This window comes from Vicugna pacos, chromosome 24 (assembly GCF_048564905.1).
Source record: "Vicugna pacos chromosome 24, VicPac4, whole genome shotgun sequence".
Taxonomy (NCBI): Eukaryota; Metazoa; Chordata; class Mammalia; order Artiodactyla; family Camelidae; genus Vicugna; species Vicugna pacos.
The window spans coordinates 11435778-11455802 of record NC_133010.1 but is presented as its reverse complement, the minus strand read 5'-3'; the positions used below and the strand labels follow the sequence as shown (position 1 = coordinate 11455802).

General features: G+C 46.9%; 1 protein-coding gene across 2 annotated transcripts; it reads right to left on the bottom strand.

The window, feature by feature from the left end:
• Positions 1-3155: 3155 nt before the first annotated feature.
• Positions 3156-19715, bottom strand: INO80C (INO80 complex subunit C). Of its 2 annotated transcripts, none has more exons than XM_072949018.1 (5): positions 19417-19715; positions 10282-10392; positions 9122-9233; positions 8123-8190; positions 3156-3559 (listed from the first exon to the last, which is right to left on the bottom strand). In XM_072949018.1, exons 1-5 carry the CDS (start codon positions 19570-19572, stop codon positions 3428-3430), a joined length of 579 nt encoding a protein of 192 aa, XP_072805119.1. In that variant the 5' UTR covers positions 19573-19715; the 3' UTR covers positions 3156-3427. The 2 variants fall into 2 exon arrangements, with proteins under 2 accessions (XP_072805119.1, XP_015093144.1); XM_015237658.3 differs by lacking the exon at positions 19417-19715 and adding an exon at positions 19012-19294.
• Positions 19716-20025: the final 310 nt, after the last annotated feature.

Here is a 20025-nt window from a genome sequence, read left to right as displayed (position 1 = left end):
GTTTCTATCAGACGGGGCATTATTTTAAATAACACTAAGCATTTGTAAGAGGACATCATTTTCAACCTCTTCCCAGGATACCTGTCCTCTATGCTCTGGCTTCCTTACTCCGTACTCCATTACCTTTCATTTTTACTAAGTTAAGCACTCCCAACTCACAGTTGCAGGTCACTAGGAACAGCATCAAGTACCTCATGTCACTTTTCAGTGGCCGTGGATTCAGAAATGAGAGATTTCTCATTGAAAACACTTTCGGCTTGATTACAGAACACTTCCAAAACCCGGATGGATGTATGCTTTAACCTTGGTGATGGGGGCAAAATGCGTCCCCCTCATCCACATGGGCTGCTCCCAGCTCTGGAAAGCATTTGTCTAACATTACAGGTAGTTCCAAACTCTGCCAGATGATAGATTGCACTATTCCTCTTGAAGTGAAGACCAGTATCAGATATTGGGAAAGTCAGACTCCACTCAGAGCAGATTGGGCCTCATTTTGATCTTATGAAAACAATCTGGTTTCTCAGCTAATTGTTTTCTCTTTTAAGGGACTGAATTTATCCTTTGGATACTACAGGCCAGTGCCAGAATTGACAGGGTCTCTGAGACAAATCACCAGTGGGCGTGCTGTGATGGGCTAGGTCAAACACCATCCGAAGTTGTGGAAAGGCCCTCTGAGGGCAGAGGGGAAAGCAGAGGTGTGAGGGTCAGACTATTGCAAAGAGCAGTTAGAAGGACACCAAAAACGTCCAGGCAGGAGGCGATATGTTCCTGAAGTTGGGTACGAACCAGGCTAATAGAAGAGAAAGGATCAGTGTGGACGAAGTGGGAGCTTGGGGACCAATTGAACATGGCAGGTAAAGATAGACGAGGGCGGAATTGTCAGTGTCATTCATGTTTCTGGCTCCAGTGCTGGGACAGTTTAAAAAGGAATCCTAAATACACACACACGAGGAACCCCGTTCTAAACTGCCCATGGGCCTGGGGCGCGCAGAGCCAGCCGACCTGTGAATTAGAAAACACACCCCACGTGAAGTGCTCTTTGCAGTCACAGCGAGGGTCTCAGCACTGCTGCACATCAGAATCGTCCGGGGAGTTTAAAAGACACTGTGCCCCACCCCCACCCCGCAGCTCAGGCCGGCTGAATCCGAATCTCTGTGCGTTTTGACATCTTCCTCTACACCTCCCCCAGCAGAAGCGATGCCAGCGTACGGCCGGGGCTGAGAACCACTGGGCCAGGCATGGACAGCAAGGGCTGTTTCAGCACCAGATTACCCGTCTGTTCCAAAACCAGTGGGAGGACTCCTTCCCGGAGCTGCTCACAGCTTGAAGCTGAGTTTGGCTCAGCTTGGATCCCTCTTGCTTGGGGTGAGAGAAGTGACCTGACCTTCGGAACTCAGCTCTGGCAAAAAAAACGCTGGCAAGGAAGGCCTGGCAGGGGAACAGGAAAGAAGGGAGCCAGGTGTCTGGCACACGTGCTTCCCCTCTGCCTGTGGAAGGGGGCGGTTCTCACCCTCCTGTGCGTCACATTCATGCTGGCTGGGACACTTGTCAAATGCAGATGCCTGGGCCCCACTCCCTGAAGGGGTTAGAAGGTCCAGGGTGTGGCCCAGGAATCTGCATTTTAATAGGTCCCAGGTGACTCTGACAGAGGGCTTATGGCGCACACACCCCTCCCCTGAAACCTGGATTGACCTGCAGGGGTCTGTGGGCCCCCATGGTGGATGCGTGCCAGGCAGGGATCCTCTTTCCTCCCCGACTCTGGCCCAGGGGAGTCTGAATAGTTAGGACCGAGGTAGCCCCCAGCAATCAGTGTTAGAAATGATTAGAATTTCCATTTCTAGAAGTGGTTAGCATTAGATACTGGGACACCATACAAATCGGGGGGACTTCATGGAAAAGAAGTGGACCTGCCCCAAGTTTTCTCTGTGTAATAGACGGTGGAAGCCGAGCAGGAAGGGCCCTCAACTCACCCCTTGTTTCCACCAAGAGAGAAACAGGGGGTTTTCCTAGGCCACCTGCTGGCAGGAGGGGCAGGAGTGCGAGCAGGATCCCAGGAAGCAGCCTCTGGCCTCTCAGAGAACTTCGTGTCGGCTGTGGGTTCAAAGTGAGGTTCCTGGGCCAGCAATGCAGCATCACTTGTTAGAAATGCCAGTTCTTGGGCCCCAGCCCTAATCTGCGGGTCAGTCACTCAGCAGTGGGGCTCCGCCTGTTACAACAAGGCCTCAGAGGTTCTATTTGCGCCAAGGTTCAAGGACCCTGTACCACAGGCTCCAGTCTTCAGTGCTCATGGGCTTAGGGATGGTTCCCACTCTCCTGGCCATCACTGGAGGGGGAGGGAGAAGCCACACCACACCCCTCCTCTCCCCATCAGCTACTGGGAAGGGGCTGGGTGACACAAGGGGCTGCTGCGCCAGGAGGAAAGGAGGTCAGGTTCTGGGCCACTGCCACCTGTCTGGCAGGCTGCTCCTTCCCCAGCTGCTCCTCTCCCAGCTGCCCCTCAGCTTTGTTTTTCCTTTCTCTATGCTCCAAGGAGTGTAAGAGGGGCTTTCCCTCAAAAAGAAAAGGCACCTGGGGGGCTAACCTCCCCGCCCCGCAGCAGAGGTAGCTCTGGCCTAGAAGCCCCAGGGTCTGGTTCCGCCGTCCTCCAGAGAACTGCGGGGATGGGCTCGGAGTACGTCTCCTTCTGGCCCAAGCACATCCCCTTCTCAGAGGACGAGGTCACGAGCCCTGTTCGGCAGCAAGCAGCATCCTAGACCAGGATAAAGGCCCTTCTAGTCTTGGAAGGGGTGAGTGTTCACACCCCACACCTCCAGGAACAGGCCAGGGTGGTGTTTTAGGCAGCTCAGGCTGCTCTGAATGACAGACCAGGCGGCTTAACTAGCAGACACATCTCTCTCGGTTCTGGAGGCTGGGAAGAATGGCTGATTCAGAGGCCGGGGCCCAGGGCGACAGGGCGAGTTACTCAGCTCTTCTCCAGCCCCGATTCTGGACCTCTTTCCAGCATTCTGAACAAACACAAAGACGAACGTGCTCCAAGAGGGAGCCACCAGGATCAGGGGCAATCCAGCCTCACTGTCAGGACTCACTGTAGAGTCTTTAAACATGTCATAAGAGAGTTCACAGCTTTGAAGCAAAAATTTGAGCACTTACTTGGGTTAAATGAAAAGCACAATTTTATATTTTCTTGTCAAACAACTTTACTTGCGGCAACAACTGAAGTATAATTTAATTCAACAGGAAACATCACACTTGGAGAGAAAACATAGAAGAAAAAAAAAACCCTTAAATTAAAGCCAAACATTCTTTCCAAGGCACAACACTGACATTTCCAGATTGACAGCAGAATGAGTTTGTTTCCATGAAACAAAATCTTGAGTCCAAAGTCTGCCTTTGAAACAGTTCTCCACTTCACTCCCCTCCTCCAGGCTCAGGGAACGATGCTGGTGGCCTTCCTCAGGGCCAGGTAGCCAGTGACCACGTCGGACGGCAGCCTCCGAATGTAGGAAAACTCTTCGATGGTGCTGAAACGCAGCTTGCTCTGGGGGTCAGTGTAGTTGGCCTGGGGGAGAAACAGGCATGGAGAAGGCAGAAGGTGGTTGTTGGAGGTGATATTCAAGTTCAGGTTTAAAATTATTTTATGTTTTACTGAAAGTGAAATGTATCTTCATCTGTCACCAAGAACACAAAATTGCTCACTTTGGCAAAGACACGTGAGCTTCCCAGACTTGAGAAATGCTTCAGGGTACAGACGGGAAAGGAAACCCCCACATCAGACCCCGGGGCTCCTCTGCTTGGTGCCTCAGGGCCACGCGCAGCACATCCAAAACTGAATCTGTGACGATCCCTGCCTTCAGACTCACACCTGCTTCAAACACATATTCTGGATCTGTTTCCCAAGGCAGGGAGGGGCACCCTGCCAACTGCACTCCTCTCCCACCCTTCCTCCCCCTCCCCAGGCCATTGCCATGGCTCCCTGGGCTACACTGCAGTGCTGGACTGTCTACCACAGCCTCTTCCCCTGGAAGGGACGGCCATCCTAAATCTACGGCAGGGGCATTGTCACAGCTTGCAATTCTGATCATGTCTTTCCTCGTGCAACCTCTCAACGGCTCTTCTCCATTCTCAGGACAAAGGGCCAAGTCCACAGCATGGCTCCTCAGACCCTGCCTGGGCCCCCTCCTTCCTGAGCCTGTTCCTCAGCCACATGTCCCTACTCTCTGGATCTGGACCCTGGCTCGAAGTCCCTCCCTCCTGTCGTGCCCCATTCGCCCTTCCCTTGCTCAGTAATTGCCTGCCCATCCTTCAGGACTCAGCCCCAAGCCGCGTCATCTGGGAAGTCTTATGTGCCCCCACTGGCCTCCACTCTCACGTGCCCCTCACCACATCTGGCTCCTGCAGAAGGCTTATCTCTGCTGCTTCTACATTTATTATCTGCCTGACTCCCTGACTGCAGTCCAGGCTGAGAAGCGGCTCCACGAGGCCAGAACCCTGTGGCTGGCTTATCACTGACTCCTGGCTGCGCCGTCTCCTAGTGCGATGCAGAGCGCACGGCAGGCCTCCAGTTAGTGTTTGTCCTGCGAATGAGGGATGAGTGAATGAATGAACAAATGGACGATCAAGACAATCACGGGAAAGAAAACTTGTTTCCCGCAGACATGTCCAAATCCCCCTTTGGTCTTGTTCTCCCCATGTGCCAAGTGGTGAAAGTAATTCACTTACTGTGCCTCCAGGCACATGGCTTTGACAGACTTTGAAACAGAAAACCTGAAAGTGAGTCATTTGGAGCTCCTCTCAAAAATTATAAAAGATGCCATTAACGTCTAGACAGACAACATCTAATTACTCAAGTGTGGATTGTCTGTACCGGCACTGATCATCTCTGCGTGGACCAGACTGGCAGCAATGCTGAGATTTAACAAGGAAGGAGGCCCGATGAAGCAGCACCAAGCTGGAGGGAACTCAGTTGTCCTGGGTTTCTCACAATCTCAAAAGTCTTCAATTCCACCACTGGGGACCTCCCTAAGGTATTTGACGTCTGTGTGTCAGGAAAATGAGATTATTCCTAAAAACCTAAGATTAATTAAAGCTCTGTATGAAACAAAACTTTGATCCTCTGGCTTAATCTGACTATTGCCTTTCTGTACTGCATGTCCTTTAATGACAGTCACATAAAGGAAGGCTTAACTAGAAAAACAGTAGCAAGTCCCTATGAGGGCTCCTGCCTGAGGCGGTGAGATGTCCTAACAGGCAGGGAGGCTGCCCTGCAGTTCCGAGCAGGGGTGCAGGCGCATGTGTCTGGCTTTGATCATCAGGCCTCCATGGATGAACCAGCTCTGGCCTGGCTCCATCCCTGTGGCTGCCCAACTCCCACCCCGAACTGTGCCGAGCCGGCCCGCCCAAGTTCAGACCTCACTGCCAAGAAGACTGCTGAACAAATAATGCGGAATACAGAATACCACTGCACCAACAAAAAGGCCAAACAGAAACCCGAACAGATGGGACCCGACTCGGTGTTCTGAACAGAGGGAAGGAGGCTGAGTGACACGTCTGAGACGAACAAGGGAAGAACCTCACCCCTACGCCTGCCCTCCTCTGGTCGCCGTCTTTCCAGCCTGGGGGAAGCAAAGGCCCCCTTCCCCGAGGGCAGGCAGCAGGTGGCTTTACTGCCTCCCTTGTTGCAGGAGGCAGACAGTGTTCACTACTCCCCCACCTCACCCAGAGCCTCATAACAAGGGCTGAGCGCAGGTGCGGCCCCGTGCGCCTTCCTGCCAGGCCGCAGCGCAGGGGAAGCAGCCACTTGGCAGGTTGGAACAGAGCGGTCAGTGTAAACACCAGCTGGCCTTTACTGTTTAATTATGTCACTTTAATTTGTGTAAGTAACAGGTGAACATATTCTCCGCTAAAAAAGAAAGAAAACATTACGAATAAGACTGAAGTCCCCTTTTACCACCATGTACCATCCGGAAGTCTTGTGTCTTCCCCCGAGGAAGGCACTGCTAGGTGGGCAGCCTTCCAGACCATGTTTATACAGACCCTTACACACACAGACACACCAGAGAAGTTACCCGGTATTTTTGTGTGAGTGTGTACTGATTTTCACTTAAGTGGTACCAGGTCCTTAAACTGCTTTGCACCTAAACAGTACATCTTGGAAGTTTATCCACGTTGTTACCTATACATCAAACTCACAGAACAGTATGAACCTCCCCCGCCCCACCCCACTGGCTGACCTTCACGTTGTTTCTAAAATATTGCCAACACATTTTCTCATACGCATTTCTGTATGAAGCTCCTTGTACACACTCTTTTTCTAGGGAGCTGCGCAGAAGGCAGATTCCTGGGTTGTCAGCTTCTGCTTTTTGGTAGGTAGTATAAACTCTCCTCCCAAGAATCGGGACCAATGTGGACTCCCATCTCAAAGCAGCCACGTAGGAGGGTATCCATTTCTCTATGTTGGTGACAAGGTGTGTAACCAAGTGTCTTCATTTCTTCCCTCCCTGATGAGTCTTCTTCCTAATTATCAGTGAGATTGATTATCTACATAGTGGTCATCTATATTTCTTCCTTGTGATCGTCTGTTTATATCCTTTTAGCTGATTCCTCTACGGGGTTGTCTTTCAATGATTTGAGAGAGTTCTTTGTATATTCAGAATTGCTTAAGTCTTACATTCAGTGGGGCAAGAGGTTAGTCATGTGTAACATGATGAGTCCTTTGCCAGTAACATCAAGGGGCCTGGAACAATGCTTCTCAAAATGATTTTCATGCTTCCCAGTATGTGCAAACAAACCGCTACCCTAACAGATGAGCTGCCTGATAATGGGGAGGATAAGGCGCCATCCTAAGGAACCACCCTCCAAGTCTGCCCATAAACCACGGGGTCCGTGCTGCAGGCTCAGCACAGAATGGTGCCGGGAGAAGTTTCCACCTTGGGCCTTCACAGAATAACTGGTGCCAGACTAGCTCTCCTTCTATAAACAACTATTAAAATGGGTCAAAGATATGAGGCAACTATTTTCAGGCAGTAGACAAGAGATAGCCTGAGACTACAACATTTCTCTCAAACTGAAGTCCCCTCAGGGGACCTTAACACGCACACACACACACCATTTGATAGTGCTTCTACTCTCCTTGTTTTTAAGGATCATTATATTTAAGGTCTGTGCTAACAAGCTGGTAGTACACGAGGAGGCTGTGCTCTTTGGAGGAGAAAACATGACTAATTCAGAGAGGAAAACTAACATTATGTTCAAAAATAGGATGAAAACTCAAATCTTCCCCAATGTAAAACGCCCATCATTAATTTCGTTTGTTATAGAAGTTGGAGTCATACATTTTCATAAAAGGATAAAGCATTTAAATGATGTATATGAGTTTTAAAAAGTGAAGTCTCATTATTTCTACGATTATGAGAGGAAGCCCATCTTCCAAATTTAATAATAGTGAAAAAGGAGAGTGGAAAGTTTCACACTTAGTCTACATTCTGCAAATAAGGAAATGACGTTCTCAACCCAAGTCCCACTCATCCAACTACACTGCCGGTTTTCAACTGTGTTTCCTACGAGCACCCGCAGGGGTCCCTGAGGTGGGGAGTGGGGAGAAGGACAGAGGAACAGATCCACATGGGACAACAGTGGGTAGCTGGGCCCCAGAGGATTCTGTAAAAGATTTCATTTGGAAAAGGGATCCTGATGCTTAAAAATAAGTTTGAAAATCATGACTCTTACCATAGTGCCTCGTTACAGAAGTTTAACTATTTTTTTTTAAAGTAATATCATCTCTAAAATGCAGGAAAATTTTTAAACTTTAGCAGTAAAAAAGAGAAATCATTGGTTTTTTTTTTTGGTTTTTTGATGTTATCATATAGAATTAAGAAGCAGAGGAAGGGGAAGTAAAAGTCAGGCCTCCTGCTTTCTGGAGCAGTCCTCGCTCCAGGCTGCCCACATGCTGCCCCTGGTTGCGTGAAAATAAATGCGTGAACGCTTCAGCACAAACCCATTACCTATTCAGAGTGTACAGCCTCCAGGCAGGACCAGTGTCGATATTCAGCACTGTCTGAACAGACAGGACTGTGAAATCTTTTCAATTCAGTGTTGTGAGACGTAGAGATGGAATTATACTCACAAGAAGACCTGAGACATCAGAATACTTCTTGGCTGGTTTGAAGGATGGAGGGGCATCAATACTGAAGTCTAGGGAAAAAAATAAAAAAAGAAGATAAACTGGCTTTAAAACATTCAGATCTCTCCCCCCTACACCTTTTTTTTCCCCTAAAATACTGTTTGAAAGTATTCCCAAACTTTTTACTTTGTGATTAAGTACTCAGAGCATTCTCTGGGGGAAATAATGCAGGCAGTCTTAGACCAAGTGCAGGCTCCAGAGCGAGCTCTGCCCTGTCCCCAGGGACCTCGACTCCAGTAGAACCACCGGAAAGCTCATCCGCCCACAAGCCACTCTCACTGTCTCAGGCTGCACGGGCTGATGGTGAGGAGATGCCAAAAACCCACTAATTGGATATGAGCGTCCAGACACTGGACACACCACACCCAGGCAACTGACTAGCTCACTGGTCACCCGTCTGAGTCACCCCCATGAAAGACGTGCAGTGGGGCAGGAGATGGAAGGAACTTCGAACTTGTACTTTCCAGTGAAGTTGAACAGAACACATAACACAGATTTGGAAATCCTGCAGCATAAAGCATCTACTCGGAAAAACATCGGCTCAGAGAGTAAAACAGAGTTGGCCTCTCAGATGGTTGTTAGAAACTCTCCTAAATCTTGGGCAACCTTCTTGGAAACAAATTTTAAGAGTAGACTTCTGAATAAGAAGTTGGTCTGACAGAAACACCAGTATTATCGTATCAGGACCTGCTTCTCCAGATTGAAATGTAAACAGTGACACTAAAAACCACACATCCACGACAACACAAACAAACGAATTCGACACAGATATAGCTATGAGGAAGTACACAGATACTCTCCCTGTATTGAAGCCACTGTAAAGTTCCTAAGCTAAAAACTGTTTCCTACACAAATGCAAACACAATAAAATAATGCGGGTTTGTTATAAGAAAGTTCCTAGTCTGAACATTATAAACACACAGAAGGCTCTGGACAGCTCACAGTTAGGATCGTTCAGTTGCCATGGCAATGCCCTTTCCGAAGCCAGAATCTGCTTCAGGTTCTTCCAGGTTCTATTCTTCTTGCCAGCAACTGCACCACCATGGCCAGAGTGCTCGAATGGAAAACGTGGATTAGAAGAAACAAAAGTCAACAGAGATGATCATTTCAAAATCTGACATTTATGCTTATTCATAACCGAAATAAACTCCTCATTCAATTAGCAATCACTGTACCCTAAGGCTTTTTAAAAAACTATGACACTATATACTTTAATCTTACTTATAAAAAACACAGCTTTTGGATTGTCAAAATGCATGAGTTAGTTGCTGATGGAGTAGAAATAAAAGGTTATTTTTTTATATGCACATAGAGAATCACATCCTTTATTGGGTCTAACTTTGTGGAATTCACTCATGATTTCCCATTACTTTAAAATAAATTTACCACAAAGTTAGATTTAAACCCATGACCACATCTTTAAACTCCCTTCTGAGGACATCTCCGCCTTGTGAATTACTGGTGCTCCAGGAAAACCCACGTAAGCCACAATCATGGCACAGCAAGCCTTCTGGAACTTTTTTTCTTTTTTGTCTTATGATGATGACAAAACAAAATGGAAAGAATACTAAAAATCTGTTGCAGGCACTGTAAACACTGCATTTTCAAAGCTAATTAATGAAAAACAAACTTTAATGGTGTAATCTGAATCACGTAATTTATCCTACGCCTCTAGAACAAAAGGAAGAGCTGCCTATTTCTACTTTACAACCCAGTGGCTTCGATTTACCTAAAGAAATTACTGAGCAGCACTCCCCTTTTAGGTCATTATTTCAAGCCTTATCTAAATCTTATGCAAGACCAATGAAAAAGCAACTTGAACAATCATTGTGGAAATGACCTACCCTCAACATAGTATTCTTTAATGAATTCCACAAAGGACACCAAAATCCTTGGGAACCGACACACTGGGAGATGGACAGGAAGGGCCCTTGTTCTCCTGCCCCTGTCCCTCCCACGCAGCCCATGGCAGAGAAGGTGGTAGCTTGGACTGATGGAGAAAGGCACACCTGTGCCACCTGGGCTGCAGGCCCAGCAAGATCAGAGGCCAAGGTATGGATGTCCGTTTTTTTTTTAATTTATAAAACACCTTCGATGCTTACCACAAAGTTGGGATCCTTAAATGGCAAAGGTCTGGCAGCTTTTTCCATAGGTCCTGTGCTAAAATCCGAGGGCACCATTTTATTCTCACTCATGGCTTCCATGCTGATACCCTTAAAACACAGTAAGTATGAGGTCAGTTTCCTGTAGCTGAGCTTCCTAACTCAGCTCCTCACAGGACACAAGACGATGCCACAGGACAAATGAGGGAAGACGGTGCATCCAGAGCTCCAGCAGACAGCCTGCGCCGGAGGAGAGCCTACCAGACTGGGAGCAGCCCCTGCTGCGCAGAAGCTACAGCAGAGACGGCCAGGACCCCAGCCACCAAGCTCCCCGGCACCCCCATGGACCACTGCAAGGTAGGTGCTATTATCCCCAGTGTACAGAGGATAAAACTGAGGCTCTGATGGACGGGTTCAAGGCCACACAGTGACTGGCTCTGGATTCAAACCCAGGTGGCTCCAGTTCCAAAGCCCCCACCATCTCCGTGACACCACACGGCCCCTACTCCTGCTGCTCTTACCACACTGTGTCATTAAGACAGAAAAGGTCCAGCCACTCTAAGGGGCCCATTAGCTGGAGGACCCAGGCTCGAGCTGGGGTGCATGAGGGCACCCCAGGATGGGGCGTTACTGAGGAAGGAGAACAGAGGGAGATGGGGAGGGAGGGCCACAGTCAACTGGCTGTGGCCACAGAGTGTCCCGACCAGCAGGCTAACGTGCTTTACAACAAAAAACCTTTTAAGCTAAGAATCAAGAAGGAAAAACAAGCCAAAGTAAGAAATCACTTCTGATCTGTAACGCAATTTCCAATCTTCCCAGATTGCAATAAAGCTGCTGTGAATACTCTTCACAAGCCTTTGTGTGGATGTGTGTCTTCACTTCCCCTAGGTAAATGCACCAGCAGCAGGAGCAGCGCACGAGAATTCTGGTTGTATGTATGTGTATATATATATATACACACACATATATACATAAATACATAAATATATATTCCACCCCCAAGAACGGCATCCGTGTTGGGGGAAGAGAGGCAGGGGGACAGGACCACTCGCTCTGCTGCATCAGTTCTCTGAGCAGCTTCTTCTCACACACCTTCGCAGACTCCTCTCCAGGGTCTCTCCCGAGGGCCTGTGCTCTCCCTCTCCTCTGCCCACGACCCCTCTTCTGTCTGGACTAACCCTCCCTTCATGCTGCCCCCAGTCACAGTCTTTCCTTACTTTTCCCCCCTCCAAGGCCTAGCTCAGATGTCAACTCTCTAAGAACTAAGATGCTCCAATCTCTCATCCTTTTCCCAGCATCTGTAGCCACAGTTCCCTCTCTCCCCTCCTTTCCCCCTTCCCTCCCACAGTCCTTGGCCTTCCCTCGGCTCCTCCTCAGCTCTGAGGCTCAGGGGAGGCCTCTGTGGGACACACCTAGCCCGCTCCGCTCTCCACAGCACAGTCAGTGACACGCTTTTAAATGTAAGCTTGATGTCACTCCTATTTACAGCTGGCTAGTGCTTCCCACTGCCCTGGGGATGAGGAAAAAATTCTGGTCTTTCGGCCTCCTCCGCCTCCCTGCTGTATTTTGTATTTTCTGGTGCAAAATCCATGGAGTCATTTTCTGTACAGCACAAAGAGTTTCCAAGTTTTCCATTTTTATTTATGCTTCACTAAAATTTCCATCAGGATTAGTCCCTGTCAGTTTTAAGTTTACAACAAAGATTAGATTTAGCAGTTTGTACGTAACTAACTTTTAAATTGCCTTGAGATTTTCCCTTCATGGTTATAGCACTTAGAGCAGGTACACGGGTTCAAGATCAAGGTGGCAGCCAGGTTAGCTTTTCCTGAGACCTATCTCCTTGGCTTGTGGATGGCCGTCTTTTCGTTGTGTCCTCGCATGGCCTCTCCTCTGTACACCCCCAACTCCACCCCAGTGTCTCTCTCTCTCTTTATAAGGACACCAGTCATATTGGATTAGGACTCCATCCTTATGACCTCATTTAACCTTAATTACCTCTTTAATGGCCCTATTTCCAAATATATTAACATTCTGAGGCATATTAGGGGTTAGGACTTTGACTTTTGAATCCTAAAGAAACACAATTCAGACCACAACAGCACTCGAAAAATGATGGGGGTAAGTTAAAGGACACAGGAGTTGGTTTGAAGAGGTCCCCACTAGCCAAATGTGGGCAATTTGCTCAACATCATTAGTCATTAGGAAAATACAAATCAAAACCACAATGAGATGTCACTTCACACCCACTAGGATGGCTATAATCAAAGACATAATAACATGTGTCGGTGAGGATGTGGAGAAACTAGAACCTTCATACATTGCTTGTGAGGATGTAAATGGGTACAGTCACTATGAAAAACAGCCTGGTGGGTCCTCAAAGTGTTAAACATAGAACTATCATATGACCCACTAATTCAACTCCTAGGTATATACCCAAGAGAACGGAAAACATGTCTATGCGAAAACTCATACACAAATATTCATAGAAGCATTATTCATAATCACCAAAAAGTACAAACAACCTAGATGTCCATCACCTAATAAATATGCATAAACAAAATGTGGTTTATCCACACAATGTAATATTATTCAATTGTAAGAATGAGTGATGTACTGATACAAGCTTCAACATGGATACACCCTGAATATATTATGCTAACTGAAAGAAGCCAAACACAAAAAGCCACAAATTGTATGATTCCGTTTATCTGAGGTACCTAGAGAAATCAAATGCACAGATAGAAGGTGGGTCAGTGGTTGTCAGGAGCTGGCAGGACAGGGGAATGAGGAGTGACTGCTAATGGGGAGGGGTTGCAGGTGGGGGTCATGGAAATATTCTGAAGTGAGACAGTAGTGATGGCTGTGCAACTCGGTAAATATACTATAAACCACTGAACTGTACACTCTAAAAGAATGAGTTTTATGGTATGTGAATTATATCTCAAAAAAGCTGCTACAAATAAATAAACTTATGAACGAATGAAGAACGCTAGTAATGGATTGTCGCCCATAGAATAAAACGAGAATGGATGAACATAAACATGACTGTAAGAATGAATAAGGGAACAGGAGAGAAGAGGAAGACTTGGGCAGCGGTGCGGCTGCAGATGCCACTGAAGAAAGCAGGTGCCTCGGCAGCCCATGTGGGTTGGGAGGTCCGGGAGCTCTGCCAGTGGGAGGATGCGCAGCGGACAGGTGCACATGCTGAGAGGAAGGGGCGGCAGTGGGAAGAGAGGGTCGGATGTCTGCATTGGCCCCTCGGGTATAAGAAGGGAATGAAGATGCTCAAGCACTGACTCCCAGAACTGGCCCTCTTGTTCATTTGCTCACCCACCCTCACCTCTTCCCTCGTCAGCAGGCCAGACCCCCACTGAGGAGTCAAGCTGAGGATGGGGCAGAGAAAGGATGCCACTGTGACATGAACTGGGCCATGTCATTCCAGGGCCATATCCTGCCTCTGAAACACTGATGGCTCACTTCTCTCTCCGACCAGGTGCAAAAGAACACCCGACTCTGAGCCCAGAGCTGGGTTTTCTGCTTTTCTTTCCCTTCTAAACCCACCCTGCTTGGTACTGTGCCCCCGTTCTGCCCCGTTCCCCGGGCTTCAGCCAAGCTAGATCCCTGAGTCTGTTAGTGATGGACAGGAGAGAGAGAGAGACCTTCAGTCAAGGGGAGGACCGAGTCTGTGAGGCTGGGCTGCAGAGAAGTAAAATTTGAAAACATGTATAGTTTCCATGTTACTAAACCATTATTAACACTAAGACTTCACAAGCCAAACTGTCCCACCCCAAGACATGAACGCCCAGAGATCAGAAGTAGGGACACCCAGCCCTAAGGGCTGTCCCCTCTTTGCAGCACTAAAAGAGCTGATTAAGTCCCAGGAGGAGTAGCCCAGCCTGCCATCAAAGTGCCTGCCCCAACTGAGACTGGAGTCACGGAGGCCTCAGCGGACCCAGCCCAAGAGCCCAAATAAATGGCTTCGCGTCTCCAGACGACAGCCTGCAGGGCTGACTCAGACTCAGGGATAACTGGGGCCTTCTGTCTGTGATTACAAAGAAGTGACACAAATGCCCTCTGTCTCATCACTCAAGTGTCAAGTGCCCAGTTACATCCAACTAATAGTATTCTAGATTCAAACACCTGACTCAGTCTAAAACTTCAGGGTTACTGTCGGGTAACTTGAAACAGCAAAAAAGCGAGACGCAGCCTAATGTTTAATCAAGTCAGTTAAATAAGAGCACCTAATTCCTTGAGAAGACTATCAACAATATAAAGGAAGGGTCAGGAAATGCTAAATGAAAAGCAGGGCATACAATGGACACCAAATGTACACAATGTACACCCAGCAGAATTTATGGAAAACTGTGAACATGTGTTCCACACAGAGATACATGTAGAAAACACAAATTATAATGGTTTTGGGGGAAGAAGACTGGCTGATGTTTTATGTCCACTTTAAAAATGGAAAAAAGAAAACTAACATTATGATGATTTTTTTAAAAGAATTAGATGAATAAATCAAATCAGCACAGTATCCTCTGGCTGTCTCCAATTACAGAAGATTCTACCCTCATCTGCACTTGGCATTGACCTTTCTAAAGAAGAAACTGCTGCCTCTCAACTTATTTAGATGTGCTAACTGCTCAACCATCCCAAATCAGCTTGTTCTGTAACACTCTGTCTATAGGTTAATTAGGTTTCTCTGTAGAACTTACTAACTTGAATAGGCACCTGGAAAGTCTAAAATGCTCCATATTGATCTAATAAAATTCCTTCCCAAAGTATTTCTCTGCACCTTGGATTTGGTTATATTAGCGATCTAAGCACATGTTCTAAGGTACACAGTGGCAAGACTGACATTAAGAGAGGCGGTCAAGAAAAAACAATGTGGATGCTGGGTACTCCGCCTGGGTTCCGACACTGACTCTACCACTTGTTAGCTGTGTGACCACGGAAGTTACTTAACCTCTCTATGCTCCCGTCTTTTTATCTGTAGAATAACAATTCACAGAGGGTTGTTTTGAGGATTAAATGAGACAGTACCTAGAAAATTCTTAGAACAGTAAGTACCTGGTACACAATAAATGCCCAGTAAGTGTTATTATTATTTATCATAATTTCTTTTACTTTAGCACAGTGTATCTGTTCTCCAATCCAAGTTAACACTAATTATTTTCAGAGTATCACAACCAGAATGGATGGGAGATGGCACTTTCCAGATTATGACATAATTAATCAGTAACTACATTAGTTACACTGAAAATACAAATCTAAACAAAGAGTTGTAATTCTGTGACAGTTGGTACAATTTAGCAAACATAAGCACTAAGAATTTTGCTGAACTAAAGATTCACTGAGGTGAAATAATACAACAAAACTGTTTTAGTACTCTTACACTATTTAACATCATTTTCTAGGGCTGACATAAAGGAGACTTCTATAAATGCTTTGCTCAGAATACTTTAAGATCAAAAATATGCCCTTCAAGTCCTGAGGACTTCCAAGCAGAAAGCCCTTTAAATTTCATCTATTCACTCAGTTTTACTTTAGTAACAGCATGCACATTCTGGAAAGTAAAACCCACCTGAAGAATCCATCAAGTTATTTTCATCAATTTCAAAAAGCACTCTAATGTCTATGTAAATGTCCTTTGTAAATTTTCACATCCCATGGAAGTTTTACAGGTACTGCTTTTTTGTAAGCCATAAAATTGCTGGAACTATTGAAGTAGGGAAATTCAGAAACTGAAAGACCTGTAAAGTCCCTTTTAACTCAAGAACTACAATGATTTATATAAAGCACTCATTTCCCACTGATGAAACCTGGGGCAATCTGATATATGTGCACCGCCCCGACTTTGGAAGGCCTTCCCCATCCAAACCCACCACCCCTCAAAGGCCACCTTAAGTCCGTCTTCTTCCCCACCTCCTTCTCTGATGACCATCACCTACACTGAGTCCTTACCTTCCTGTGTCCCACCACTAAGGCACCAATACCAGAGAATACCTATAATCAGCTTTGGTACATGGTTAGAAATGACAAGATTTACCTATGTTTCAGGTCTGCAGAAATCTAAGATGCCCCTTAAGATTCCCAGCCTCTGGTGTACACACATCTTTCCCCTGTTTTTAAGCAAATATTAACATATGTACCACTATGAAGGGGTTTTGCAAATATAATTAACGTCTCAAGTTAGCTGGTTTCAACAAATGAGACTATCCCGGTGGGCCAGCCCTAATCACATAAGCTCTTTAAATCTGGGTTCAGAGGTCAGAGACAAGAGAAGTCAGAGACATTTGAGGAGTGATAGGGATCAGACACAAAAGAGATTCTTCACAGCTGACTTCAAAGACGGAGGCGGCCACACGGCAAGGAATGTGGACAGTGACAAACTGACAGCAAGGAGACAGGGACCTGAGTCCTACCACTGTAAAGAACTGAATTCTGCCAAAGACCTCAAAAAAGATTTTCCCCAGAGCATCCAGACAAGAAACTAGTCAAGCCAGCTCTTTGATTTCCGCTTGGTGACACTCTGAGCAGAGAACCAAACTAGTCCTGTTGTGCCAAAACTGCTGACCTACAGAATCAGGAACCAAGAAATAGATGTTATTTAAGCCAGTACATTTGTGGTCGTTTGTTATGACAGCAATAGAAAACTAATACAATATGTCATTCTCCTCCTGGAAGGACTTTGGGAGGTTAGGAACAAATTATAATCCGTTGAAATGTCTTAAATATACTGCTGAAGACAAAACAGAAATAAATTCTTGCTGCTTGAACTGAACTTAACTAGAACAGAAAGGCTGAGCAGGGTAACAGATAAGGGTCAATTCAGGAAGAATCCAGACAGCCCCTGGAGCAACACTGAGCTATCGCCTGCATTTGCTGTGGACAAGGGCACTAGGAGGGCATGCCATGTTACAACAGGAAAAAAAAACCTAAGACTCCTTTCTGGAGACAGAAGCCAAGTGTTTTTCCTTCTTCATGAGATGCTGAGGGTGGGAGTTGGGTAATAGGCTATGTACCTTGGTAGTTAAACCCCAGCTGGGAAGAGAACAAAGAGAAGAATTCACTATTCCAGGGAATGCCCTTCTCTTTTCAGATCGAAGGTTTGCTGAGGCTGCTGAGACGGAGAAGACCCACAGGGAATACCTACGCAGGCAGCCCTTCCCAATGGGGAGAGCTCTAAGACCACCAGAGTTGTGGTCTCCGCCAAGCTGGGTTGCTGGGAATTTCCAGCATCCTGAAAGCATTCGTCTACTCTCTGAGCTTGCTGTGGTGGGAGTCATGATCAGTGCTACTTTTAGGGTCAAAACAACCGTTCCTCCCAATGTACTGACTACATGCCTTGACCTTGGCATAGTTGGATATCAAAATGCACTGTGCACATATCAGGAGAAGGTACTCACAATGTATCTGGCAAAGGACTCCAAGTAAGAGCATATAAGGAACTCCTGTACATAAATAACTAAAAACAACAACCCAATGAGGAAAAAAGGCACTTCACAAAAGATATCAGAACAGTCAAAAACAAACGAAAAGATGATTGGTATCATTAGTAATCAGAGACACAAATATTAAAATAACAAAGTACCACTACACAGTCATCAGAATGGCTAAAATTAAAGACAGATGATGCCAAGTATTGTTGAGGATGTAGAGAAACTGGAACTCTCAAACTTTGTTGCTGAGAATGACTAACAGTGCAACTACTTTGGGAAATACTGTTCAACAATTTCTGAGTTAAGTGTGTGTCTACCTTCTAATACAGCAATTCCCCTACTATCCATTTACCCAAGAGAAATGAAAGCATATTATACACAGACTTGTACAGGAATGTTCCGAGCAGCTTATGCATAAGGGCAAAAACTGTAAAATAACTCAAGTGTCCATTAGTTTTGGTATATTTACAGTGTACCAGATGTACTGATACAGGTAATAACATGAAGGAATGAATAACTCTCAAAAACATTGTCTCACAGGGAAATCCAAACAGACAAAAGAATATGCTGTGTATGATTCCATTTACATATGTTCAAAAACGCAAAATCAATCTATGGTGAGAGATGTCAGAGTAGTGTTTACCTCCGGCAGGGAGGGGAGAGAGTACTGGCTGGAAAGGGTCACCAGGGATTTCTAGAGCTCTTGGAAATGCTGTCTTGATCTGGGTGGTGGCCACCCACATGGGTAGATATATATATGAAAAGTCATTGATCTATATTAAGGTTTGAGCATTTTACTGTACGCAAAGCATACTTCGGTAAAGTATTCTAAAGGGGGGTGAGGTGGAAAGCACTAACAATTACGAATGTTGAAAGCCGCAGACAGTTAAAATCTCTAGAACATAGTTCTGGGTGAAGCATGCCAGACCATATGCTGGAGAGCACAAAGTAACACACTCCATCCTTGCTCTCTTATTGCTTTAAATACAATGCAGGAGCTAAGAAAAACATTCATCTAACTGAGCCACTCTTCTGCTGAAAATTCCTTGCTGGAACTGCGGACTCCAGACTGCCCAGATGCGGTGAAGTCTGTGTCAGGCGCTGTGCCCAGAGCTTTACGACCATGATTTCACTGAATTCTCATTAACAACCCCATGAGGTAAGACCAAACTCACTTCGGGACACGGAAAACAGAGGGTCAAAAAAGCACTTTTCTAAGGATGAGGGAAATCATCCGTATCAATACATCTTTGTATTCCTCCATACGGTTCATTAGGGCGCTCTGTACCTCATGGGCACTCTGGTCACGGTAAGACACGCAAACTTCTGCTTCACTGAAACTCACGAAGAGTCCCAAGCCTCACTCTAAACGCGACCTCGACGGGGAGGGGCAGTCCTTCTACTAAGTAGCAGTCTCTCCACTTCCCTTGCTCTCCCCATGGACAGTGCAACGCGGGTGGTTCTTTAACCAAATCCCACGTGTTCATACCAAGCAAAAAGTATTTCCCTCGCACCACAGACCCGCATCTACCAGAGAGGTAGCACCGCAAAGCCCGGCGCAGAGGACCCGCTCCACTGTGCCCCGCCCCACTGGACCCGGCGCACGCGCCCTCGCCCCCCTCCCCGGCCCCGCGCACGCGCTCTCGCGCCGCTCGGCCCCGCGCACGCGCAGACTAGGCGGCTGACAGCCTACCTGCGCGAAGCCGGAGGCGGACACTTTTTTCTTCTTACTGGCGCTGTAGCCCCCGGCGCTGCTACCGTTATGGGAAGGACTCGCCGGCCTCTTCTTGCTGTTCCGGGCGATCCCCGGGGTGGAAGTGGTGGCCACAATTGGAATTTGAGCCGCCATTCCTGCCCCGAGTCTCCGTCCTCCCCCCTCCCTGCTTCAGGGCAGGCCCTGGAACTTCCGGCCCGCCGGTGCTTCCGCCGTTCAGCTTCTGAAAACCCGGCCTGGACTCGGAAAGCTTTCGTCGACTTCTCTCGGCCGAATCTAAAAGGCGGAGCTCGGAGCCGTCTGTTCCTTCCGGGCGGGAGGGCGTCAGCCGGGCCCGAAGCCGGGCACGTGCCTGGAAGTCCCGAGATTGAGGACCAGAACATCTCGCGATCTTTCTTAAAAACTAAAGTTTTTAAAAAATTCATCACCATGTTGTCTCTTCTCACGTTAGTCAGAAGACTGATCACTTTTCCTGTCTGTAAGTGTAAAGGTAAGGTCGTTCTCTGTGGATTAGACAGACCACCAGACCTCGAGCTTTCCTCTTGGTCGCAGCCTTGTTGTTCAGAAGTTTGTGTTTCAGTGGTGCCC